The sequence below is a fragment of the Stegodyphus dumicola genome, chromosome 6 (genome assembly GCF_044657685.1).
Source record: "Stegodyphus dumicola isolate Sdum_Otavi_A_Nest chromosome 6, ASM4465768v1".
NCBI classification, from domain to species: Eukaryota; Metazoa; Arthropoda; class Arachnida; order Araneae; family Eresidae; genus Stegodyphus; species Stegodyphus dumicola.
The window spans coordinates 50,008,771-50,020,398 of NC_140773.1; the positions used below are offsets into that span (position 1 = coordinate 50,008,771).

The following is an 11,628-nucleotide window of genomic DNA, read 5'->3' on the forward strand; positions in this document are numbered from 1 at the left end:
ACATCTTTTTTTCTTGGATCGAGCTCCACTTGTATTGAAATATACTGAAAACAACGTGAATGCCCGTTTTCAGTATATTCCAATACAAAATTGGCTGTCCACAAAAAATAAAAAAAAAGACATCATTTTTTTCTTGGATCCAGCTCCATTTGTATTGGAATATACTGAAAACCAACGTGAACGCCCGTTTTCAGTATATTCCAATACAAAATTGGCTGTCCACAACATAAAAAAAACATCATTTTTCTCTTGGATCCAGCTCCACTTGTATTGTAATATACTGAAAACCAACGTGAACGCCCGTTTTCAGTATATTCCAATACAAAATTGGCTGTCCACAACATAAAAAAGAAGACATCATTTTTTTCTTGAATCCAGCTCCATTTGTATTGAAATATACTGAAAACCGACGTGAATGCCCGTTTTCAGTATATTCCAATACAAAATTGGCTGTCCACAACATAAAAAAAAGACATCATTTTTTTCTTGGATCCAGCTCCATTTGTATTGAAATATACTGAAAACCGACGTGAACGCCCGTTTTCAGTACATTCCAATACAAAATTGGCAGTCCACAAAATAAAAAAAAAGACATAATTTTTTTCTTGGATCGAGCTCCACTTGTATTGAAATATACTGAAAACCGACGTGAACGCCCGTTTTCAGTATATTCCAATACAAAATTGGCAGTCCACAAAATAAAAAAAAAAGACATCATTTCTTTGTTGCATCGAGCTCTATTTGTATTGAAATATACTGAAAACCGACTCAAACACCCGTTTTCAGTATATTTCAATACAAATTGGCAGTCCTCAAAATAAAAAAAAGACATCATTTCTTTGTTGAATCGAGCTCTATTTGTATTGAAATATACTGAAAACCGACTCAAACACCCGTTTTCAGTATATTCCAATACAAATTGGCAGTCCACAAAATAAAAAAAAAAGACATCATTTCTTTCTTGGATCGAGCTCTATTTGTATTGAAATATACTGAAAACCGACTCAAACACCCGTTTTCAGTATATTCCAATACAAATTGGCAGTTCACAAAATAAAAAAAAAAGACATCATTTCTTTCTTGGACCGAGCTCTATTTGTATTGAAATATACTGAAAATCTACTCAAACACCCGTTTTCCGTATATTCCAATACAAATTGGCAGTCCACAAAATTAAAAAAAAGACATCATTTCTTTCTTGGATCGAGCTCCATTTGTATAGAAATAGCCTAGAAATCAGTTCGAACGCCCGTTTTCAGTATATTGTAATACAAATGAAATGACATGAAAAATGCAAAAAGAGGAAAAGTAGCCTACCTTGACGGAAATTCTATTCCAAAAGGGTAAAACTTGTATCCAGGTTTGCCCACAGCACGGCCGGAACTCAAGCGAAACTCGATAGGTTGAAATCGATCCATTAAATAACATTCTTAAAAAACAGTAAAGTTTTATTCACATCGAGTCGGCTGGGAAAAGTTTCTGAAAAATAAATTACCCCCCTTTTTAGTCTGAAAATTTGAAAATTGATGTCTTCAATTTTTCAAAAATTGACTCAATTTTCATCAATTTTCAGACTAAAAGGGGGTATTTTTTTTTCTTTTTTTTTTTTTTCAACCAGAGAAATTTTTCTCCGGCTCTCAGAAATTTTTCCGCACTCGACTGGATGAATAAAACATCCCCGTTTCTTTAAGAATGGGATCACTGTTAACTATTTCAGCATTCGATGTTTCGCGTCCAATAATAACTGCCGGGTGTTCAAGAATGCAGATGCACCTACTAGATTTTCTACAGAGAAGCTTGACTGGATGGAGAGAGTGGATAACTTTTTCCAAGATTCTCGACTTTGGACCGTCAAGAGGTAAAGGATCTTTTTGTTTTTTTTCTTTTAAGAAAATTTATGGATAGATTCATTTCTTTTTGAATGGACCTAGAAAAATAGGACAAAGTTCTTTTCCAAGATTGGATGAGAGAGGGACCCAAAAAAAATGGGTCTTGGAAGGAATCGAATGCATTTGCACTCATTCCTTCCAAGACCCATTTTTTTTGGTCTCCTGATTCGTCTCTCTCTCTCTCTTCTCAGTCCATTTCCATAAATATAGGGAAAGCGGAGAACCTTTCCCTACTTATTTCTAAAAATCTTTTCTTTATTTTTTTTCTCCTGAGTTTATGTATATATCAATTCAAATACTTTTGAGAACGGTCATCCCAATTCTCTGTCGTCTTTTCGGTTTCATCGTCCCAACACTCAGTGGACATAGTCTCAGTAGATTTTGGAGCATGGGTCGTCCGTTCATTGTCCCAACATTCAGTGGACATAAGTAGTTAGGATTTGAGTATCCCTGCACCCCGGAAGTGCAGTCGACCTTCAAAAGTACTTGGATGTAGTAGTAGGCGGTAATGTAGGCGAGACTGTTTGTCATATACCATGTTTTTCTAAAATGGGATTGCTTTAGTTAGAGACTGACCTCTCGGTTGTTGACTTATGGAACATGTTTGTTGTCGTTCGGTAGGTTTCTTTTGTTTGATAGCCACCAGCTGTGAGTGCTTTTTTGTAGTATTTTTAACGTTTTTTTGGATGGTGTAAGTGAAGGACAGCAGCGACGTTGTGAATGCTTGTCCCCCTCGTACACCATTCATAAAACGCCTTCGATTTTCTTAAAAGTAGTATCTTCTTCTTTTCTTTTTGGTAGTTTTTTTAACCTTCTTTGGACGGCGGGGGGTCGGAGACGACCAGCAGTAACCCATAAAACGTCAGGTCGTTCATTGGGTTCGTTGTCTTGAGTTCGCTTGTGCATTTTCGTTTTTCTTTTTTTTTTTTTTTCTTTTTGGAAATATTTAGTATAAAAAGGGAGTTGAAAGTGAGAATTAAGAGTAGTAGATGCAAGATGAGTGCAACAAAATGGAGTATTTTTATTATAAATTTCGTTTTATTTTTGGCAATAACAATAGTCGTCGTAGGAATATTTTTCGGAGAATTAATGAGGAATTGTGAATGGGGTGAAGGGAAAGTGGATTTAAGAAATTCTACTTGTAAGGAATCGGTTTATATTGGTCGAAAATTGTTTTTGCATGTATGTGTAAAAGAGAATAAAACAGTTTATGATATACGTTATTTTTGGAAAGATATCGATATGTTGAAAGCCGATATAATTGGCGTACAAATGATGAGGGGGGAATTTATGAAACTATGCAGTTTTTGCAGACAAAATGTATAGACATTTGAGTCCTCGGATATCGGAAACGGTTGGATGAATGTAAATATATTTTTGTTAAAGAAAAAAAAAAAGGAATTTATCAGCGATGTTAAAATTCAAACATCCAAGTTCCTGTTTGGTTATTGGCCCGAGTCAATCAGGTAAAACTTCGTTGGTACGCGAAATGATACGAAATCGAATATATGAAGCCCCTATCAGAAAAGTAAAATGGTGTTATTCGTATTCCGCACCTTGGTTTTGGGAAGAACCAGACATTGAATTCATTCAAGGTCTTCCGGATAGATACGAAAAAGGGGATTTGATAGTGGTCGATGACCTGATGCATCGACTAAATGAGAAAATTGCCGATCTTTTTACTGCCGCCTCACACCATTGTGAAGTCAGCGTTATAGTGATATTACAAAACTTATTCCCTCGTTTAAAGGTTATGCGCGACATTAGTCTTAATGCGCATTATATCATTTTGTTTAAAAATGCAAGAGATGTCTCCCAAGTTAGTTGCTTAGGACGACAGTTATATCCTCAGAACTGGCATTTTTTGACGGATGCTTATATAAAAGCAACAACGAAACCCTTTGGTTATTTAGTTATTGACTTACACCCTCAAACATCGGAGGAGTATCGGATGCGCGAAAATCTGTTTCCAGATAAAGACGGAATACTCTGGTTATTTCGTCCGAAATGACGAAGAAGAATTTGAAAAAGCAGTATCATTTCTTGCGAATATTAGCTCATTCCCACCCATCGCAGAAACGTGCTTTGTTACAGACTGCAAATAAGGATCAAATTTTATCTCTCTGCGAAGTTTGTTTAAATATTTTGAATGGAAATATCCCCGTTAATGTACGTAAGCTGAAAAAATATAAGAATCTATTAAGGTTGCTATCTAAAAAACACGAAAGCATACAAAAGAAAAAAAAATTTAGTCAACCAATCGGAAGGCTTTTTACCATTGATTGCTCCGGCAATAATATCTGCCTTGGGTGGTATTTTAGGACCAGTTATTAGCAAACGACTGTAAAAAAATTCTTAATCCCAATTTTGGGCTACAATGGCCAAAAGAGTGGCTCTCATACCCGAAGAATTGGTATCGTCTTATCATCTTCAGAAGCCAGAATTGAGATTGGAAGATGACATAGACACGTTATTAGAAAGAGCAAAATTACCCGACGACATGAAAGCAAAGTTGTTGGGGCAACTAATCACGCGGTATCACAGAACAGTGCACGCACCACCAGAACCTATACGTGTGAGCCTTGCGAATGAAGCGAAAGAAACCAAAGAAGAGAAGGGATTCCAGCAAGTGGAAGATCCTGTTATTAGGGATATTATTCTATCAACACCCCAGAAATTTTCTAGATTGGTGCCTCTGGTCGCCGAAAAATTAAAATCGAGGCTTTATTCATGGAACGATCGCGGAGAAATGATTCTTGACGGTAAAACGATTCAGGGATCCAGTATGGTGGATTTCTTTAATTACCTAATGAGAAATATAAAAAATGCTCAAGAGCCAAGGCATTTCGATGTATTTCTAAAGGCTATCGAAGAAATTAATATACCGCGCTCCTGGATAGGGAATCAGAATGTGTTGTCTCGCATGAGAGATACCTCATCGCACTACCCCCTCACAGAAAATAAATCCTCGAGCGGCGAGGAAAATGTCTTTCGATGGCCCCCATCAAATGTGAAAGACTTCGATCATCAAACAAAAAGAAAACAGCAGAGATATAAAGTACAGCAGGAAAGAAGAGGGAGATCCCAAAGTCAAGCACCTTATAAAGAGAAATGGGAGGAGCTTTAAACGATGCCGACGCAATTTTAGAAAATATCTATTACGATATAGAAAACCCCGCTTCGTATGGCGGAGTGGTAAGATTGGCTCGTGCCGCACAACTTCCGTTGAAAACGACGCGTCGATGGTTAATGAAACAGGATGCTTATACGTTACATAAACCAGTTCGCTTTAATTTCAAACGACGGAAGGTGTTGTCTTTCGGAATTGGAGAATTAATGCAATGCGATTTGATTGATTTGTCTAAGCTCTCTAAATATAACGATGGTGTAAAATATTTATTAACAGCAATTGATGTGTTTTCTAAACGCGGGTATGCCATTCCTTTAAAATCGAAGAGTGCAGATTCTGTACTCGAAGGATTTAAGAAGCTATTTAAGGAGACAAATTTTGTGGTGAATTTACAAACAGATGAGGGAAAAGAATTTTTTAATAAAAAAGTTCGTGACTATTTTAGAAGACATGGAATACATCATTATGCCTCTAACAGCGAATACAAGGCGAGTGTTGTAGAGCGATTTAATCGAACGCTAAAATCTAAACTCTATCGAATATTTACTTACACCAATTCCTACAGGTATGTGCATGTCTTGAAATCAGTTTTGAAAAGCTATAATTTGAGTATTCATCGTAGTACTGGTTATGCACCTGCCGACGTGAAGCCGGAACTAGAAAGTGAAATTTTTGAAAAACTGTATGGCTATAGCATAAAACCGAGATACAAATTTGAGGTAAACGACCAGGTGAGGATTTCTAAAACAAGGCGAGCATTTCGCAAAGGTTATTTGCCCAGTTGGACGGATGAGGTTTTTGTCATATATAAGAGATATCCTTCGAGTCCTCCGACATATCTGCTTAAAGATTTAAAAGGAACAGTTCTGAAAGGAAGGTTTTACGAACAAGGGTTACAAAAAGTATTAAAGAGTTCTCACGATTTCTGGAGAGTGGAAAAAATTCTGCAAACGAGAGGTGTCGGTGCTAAGAAAGAATATTTCGTCAAGTGGAAATGCTTTGATCGACGGTTTAATTCGTGGGTGAAAGCGTCATGGATGAAATGACAGACGAATTCTACGTTACTCTACCCAGCAATGCGAGCATGCAGTATTTCCCTCTAAACAATCAATCATCTTATCGAACAAAACTCGCCTCTCCTCTGTTATTGAACGATTCTTGGGAAGTAGGTCTAACTGAAATTTTTATTCCACGAAATTGGTATAATGTGGGAGAGTATAATAATGACTATGTAATAACTAGGAATGTGGAGAAAAGCATTCCTATTAAATTTTCACGCCATACTTTATCATTTAATTATGGCGTTTTAGTTTCGGTAAACGCAGATGTTTCTCTAGAGGAATTTTTATCAAAACTGAATGATAAAATTAGTACCATTCTCGGTAGAGAGGACGCTGTGAAATTCGTTCTAGAACATGAAGGGAGGAGTATTCGCTGGGTTCTTGCAAATGGTTTCGAAGTACACATTTCTAAAAGAAAAGCTCCTAAAATGTTACAGATGTTTTACTTACCAGATGAAGATACTATTATTAAAAAATCTCAAGTGATGAGATTCAGATCAATAGCTGAAAATAAAGATCAGTTATTTTCAATCATAAATAGGAGCCCTTCTAGCACGAAACTGCATTTGATTCCGTTAACCTTAATAAAAGCAGATGTATCTAGGGGTCTCTTTGGCGACGTAGCAAAAAATATCCAAGATCTTAAATTGGAAAATTTTGTCACTTTCACCTACGATCAGACGAAGTCCCAACTAGAAATAAAGGTGTCAGAAAACATATTACTCAAGAAAGAGCATCCTCCCTTTTAAGGATACTCGGCGTCCGCGAAAACCTTATAATTTCGCAAACGCGAAAGTTTCCTGTGCTTTTGCCCCTAACTGTGGAGGAGGGGGAAGCTGTGGAACTTATAATTAAAGGATATCCCGAAGTAACTATGACTGAAAAAGAAACTTTGCATGTCAGCGCAGGCGTATATAAATCACCGGAAACTTTATTTCGCGAATTTCAACACGTACATTTAAGACAATTAGCGAATTCAAAAGTGTTTTTAGAAGTTCCTCCAGAATCGGAGCTGGCATTTGGGAAAGGGCTGGCAGACATGCTGGGATTCGTCAACACCCATTTCAAGAGCGGAAAATATATAAGCGACTATCCTTTAGAACTGGACGGGGGCATTACAGAAATTTTTGTGTACAGCGATTTAATCGAATCACATCACGTTGGAGATGTGCATGTTCCGCTGCTAAGGGTTATTCCCTGCGTGAATGAAAAAAATGATCAAATTGTGAAGCATTATGAAAAAACTATATATTTTCCTTTGCGAAAGCACTATGTGGAAACGATAGAAATAGAACTGAGAACGAGTAGCGGGAAAAAATTACCTTTACGGGAGGAAAAACATTTGTAGTCCTGTCTTTTCGCCGTAAGAAAACTATATAAATTGAAGATTTTTCAAGCTTTCCTCTCACTTTCTTAAAACATCCTTAGAGAAATGCACTTAAATCAGAAAGAGCGCGAATCCTATTATTGTGCTCAAGTTGGTGGTGGCGGTGGTGTTTACTTTCAAGGTATACCTCACCAACGAGGTTATGGGTTTTTTGGAGATTTGCGCCGATACATTACGCCGTTGGCACTTAGAGCCGGTCGTTATTTGGGCAAACAGTTGATGCAAACAGGAAAGAACGTCTTGTCAGATGTTGCAGCGGGATCGTCATTTAAGGACTCTGCTCGGAGCAGGTTACGTGAGACCTCTAATAAAATAAAAAGTGATATTTTTGAAAAATTACAGAGGGGAGAAGGTATAAAAAGAAAGCGCAAGAGGAAAAATCGTCAATCAAAGAGCAAGCGTTGTAAGACAAAAGCAGATATTTTTACATAAAGATTAATAGTAATGGAAACTCAGGGGGTTATATGCCTTAAGAGCGAATTGGATCTCTTTAATGGTGTCACCGTACAACTGGGCATCGATTCCTCTTCCTTCGTGGAAATCCACCTCGTATCTTCATTGTCTGATAAGACGCCCATAGAATTTTACATTAGCGGTAATGGTGAACACTATTTGGATTTGGCGCATACGATACTACACACACGACTTAAAATAACGAAAAAAAAAAACGATACCAATCTCACCGACGCCGACGGGGTGGCACCTGTTAATTATATTTTAAACACATTGTTTTCCGACTGTTCAATATTTTTAAATGATAAACAGGTTTCGTCACAAGTGAATTATTCTTATAGAGCCCTTTTGGAAAGTTTGTTGTTCTATTCCAAATCAGGTCAAGATAATCTACTGAGTGCTGGCTTATTTGCAAAAGATACTGCATCTAAGCATGATGTGGGAGACGAAAACGAAGGTTATACAACGCGTGCAAATCGTTGCAAGCTTAGCCAAAGCCTCGACCTCGTGGGACCATTGCACTTCGATTTGGCCACTCAACCGAAATTGTTAGTCAACGGGGTTAATGTACGCATTAAACTGGAAAGGCATAAAGATGTTTTCACTTTGATGTCGGCAAACGACAATTATAAAATTAGAATTCAGCTAGCAAAACTATACGTGAGAAAAGTCAGCGTGGCTCCCTCCATCCTAATAGCACACGAAAAGGCTTTAGAAAAAGGAGTTATTAAGATGCCCATTCGTAGGATTGACATAAAAAGTTTTGCAATATCGAGCGGTTTGCAATCGACAACTATAGCAAACGCTTTTATTGGTCAGCTACCCACACGTCTCATTCTAGGTTTTGTATCTAATGCCGCCTATAATGGAAGCATCAACAGAAATCCTTTTAAATTTCATCACTATAACCTAAACTACCTATGCATATTAAATGGGGGAAAGATGATACCTTCCAAACCCTATCAGCCCAATTTCGAAAAAACATTTTATGGGCGAAGTTATTTAAGCATCTTTACAGATTTAAATCGATATCATTCAAGCCCCAACATTAATATCTCCTTTGATGAATACAAAGATGGGTATACATTATATGCCGTTGATTTGACTCCAGATATGGCATCTAATGAAAGCCACGTAAGCATAAATAAGAGCGGAAACATAGCCATTGATATCAAATTTGCAGCGGCCTTGCCAGAAACAGTTACCCTGATAGTCTATGCTGAATACAGGAACATAATTGAAATAGACAAGTCACGCGGAGTCACGACAGATTATTAAAAATCATGGACGAAGTTTTGCAAATATACGGAAATGAAATTATCGAACTAGCTAAGGAGGCGGGTGCAGGCGAGGAGGTAATTCGAAGTATAGGCGATATGATGTTTTCCAATAAAATAGCGAACCTGCGCATTGCATTCTTTCTCGCTTTTGCCGAAAAAATTATTGAAATTTTCCCATCAAAGAAACATCAAGTGTACGAAGAAGTGTTTAAAAGCATATACAGAAATATTCATTTCGAACAAAGGCGGTAATGGATACTTTAACTCTGTGTCAATATGCCTGTGGCGACAGTCGAATCAAAAAAACATTTGGAGGTGTATATCCTTCCGATTTCATACCCTTACGAAAGAGACATTACTCCTCATTTATAGTGAATTCGGATCCGCATACTTTACCTGGGAGCCACTGGATTTCGATATATTTTAAGAAAAACAGCACGGCATATTACTTCGACAGTTATGGTCTTGCTCCATCTAACAAAAATATTTTAAACTTTTTAATGACCAACGCTAACAAAACATTTTATAATAAAATATGCTTTCAAGATGATACCAGTACATCCTGCGGAAAATTTGCTCTTTATTTTTTATTTTGTATGGTAAGAGGGTACTCTTTGAAGGACCTCTGCACGAAAGATAAGAAAAAAAATGAAATTTTTATTAGGGAATTTTTTAAAAAAAAATTCAAACGTCGCCGCTGTTGTCATGCTTTTCATGCCAAGAAACAAAATTGTGTGTCTTTGATAAATATGCGTGTTATTCCTGCAAAACATCACTAACGCTTCAGAAGTCGACGATGGAACGTTACGGCTATTTGCACACTGGAAACTCCGAAAACAGTCCTGTTGAAGAAGTACACGTTGAAAAAATTAATCATTTTTTCTTTAAAAACCTAAGCGACTGCATTCGTAATGCTCTTTACGATGAAAACACTAGCGGGAAAGGAAATCGTCATTACCTGAAAATTTTGAAGAATGCCGAAGTGGTCAAGCATATTCATAAAGCTGACCATCAACCACAACAACAATATGGATATTGCTACTTATACATTCAAAATGAACAAATAGCTCTTTTTTCGGCATGTAGTAAATTATATAATAGCATGTTGGATTGTGTTTCTTCGAAAAAAACTGAATATGAAAGTGAATGTATAAGAGATGAAAGCTATGTAATTAAAATTGCTTACTTTGTTATTCTGAATGATGATGCTATTGTGCGAGAATTACATCGCACTTGTGTGTAACACAAACAATTTGATCAATAAAAAGGATTTTTTTTCTTTCAAATGCAATTTTTTTTTGTCTCTGAAAAAAAAAAAAATATCAGATATATAGATAAATAATACATTTTTACACTTATTTATGAGCTGCCTTTTTCTATTCCACTGTTTTGTTTTCCGGTAAAAGCATCTGCCTTGAAGAAATTAATAAAATGTAAATTCCTCCAAGAAGATACTAAAACCGGACCTCTTGGATAAGGTCCATTTTTTTATTTTTTTTCTAAAGGATTACAGAAGCTTAATACAAAATAATCATTCTTGTATGCATGATACAATGAAAAAATCAAATGAAACAAAAAAACATATTACTGTTGTAAAATATATAAAGGTATCAAAAATTAAAATGAACATTTAAAAAAAATCAAAACGATTTTTCGATGTAAATCCAATATGGGAACTAACCCATTATTTTCATTATACCATGTGAGATGTTATATTGATAATACAATAAGTAATCAAATGAAACAAAAAGTACATTCCACATTATTACAAACATAAATGGAATCATTAAATATCAACAAAAATTTCTTTCCCTCCCCCCCTCTTTTTCGTCGAAACATACATGGAGGGGGTGTTTATAAAATAAAAATGATAAATCAGAATATTGCCTTAATGTGTCAGTATTTTTATTCATATTCGACAGTTAAAAGAAAAGTTTTCTACATAACCTCCATAACAATTATTATAACAGTCATCATGGTTAATTCGCGAGACATTCGTGTATCAAGTTTACAAAAGAAATACAACATAAATTCCTGTCGCAAATGAAATACAGAGAACTTTGCTTACATATCTCACACCAATTATCTTCATTTCGCATATAAGTATCAGAAATTAAAATGAACATTTAAAGAAATCAAAACGATTTTTCGTTGTAAATTTATATAGAAACTAACCCATTATCTTCATTACACCATGTGAGATGTTATATTGATAATACAATAACTAATCAAATAAAACAAAAAGTACATTTCACATTGTTACAAACATAAATGGAATCATTACATATCAACAAAAATTTCAGGGTGTTTATAAAATAAAAATGATTAATCAGAATATTGCCATAATGTATCAGTATTTTTGTTCATATTCGACAGTTAAAAGAAAAGTTTTCTACATAACCTCCATAGCAATTATTATAACAGTGAT

General features: G+C 35.8%; 1 protein-coding gene across 1 annotated transcript; it reads left to right on the forward strand.

The window, feature by feature from the left end:
- Positions 1-7,911: 7,911 nt before the first annotated feature.
- On the forward strand, positions 7,912-9,198 carry LOC146996742 (uncharacterized protein F54H12.2-like). The gene has a single exon (XM_085819653.1). It carries the CDS (start codon positions 7,912-7,914, stop codon positions 9,196-9,198), a length of 1,287 nt encoding a protein of 428 aa, XP_085675779.1.
- The last annotated feature ends 2,430 nt before the right edge of the window (positions 9,199-11,628 follow it).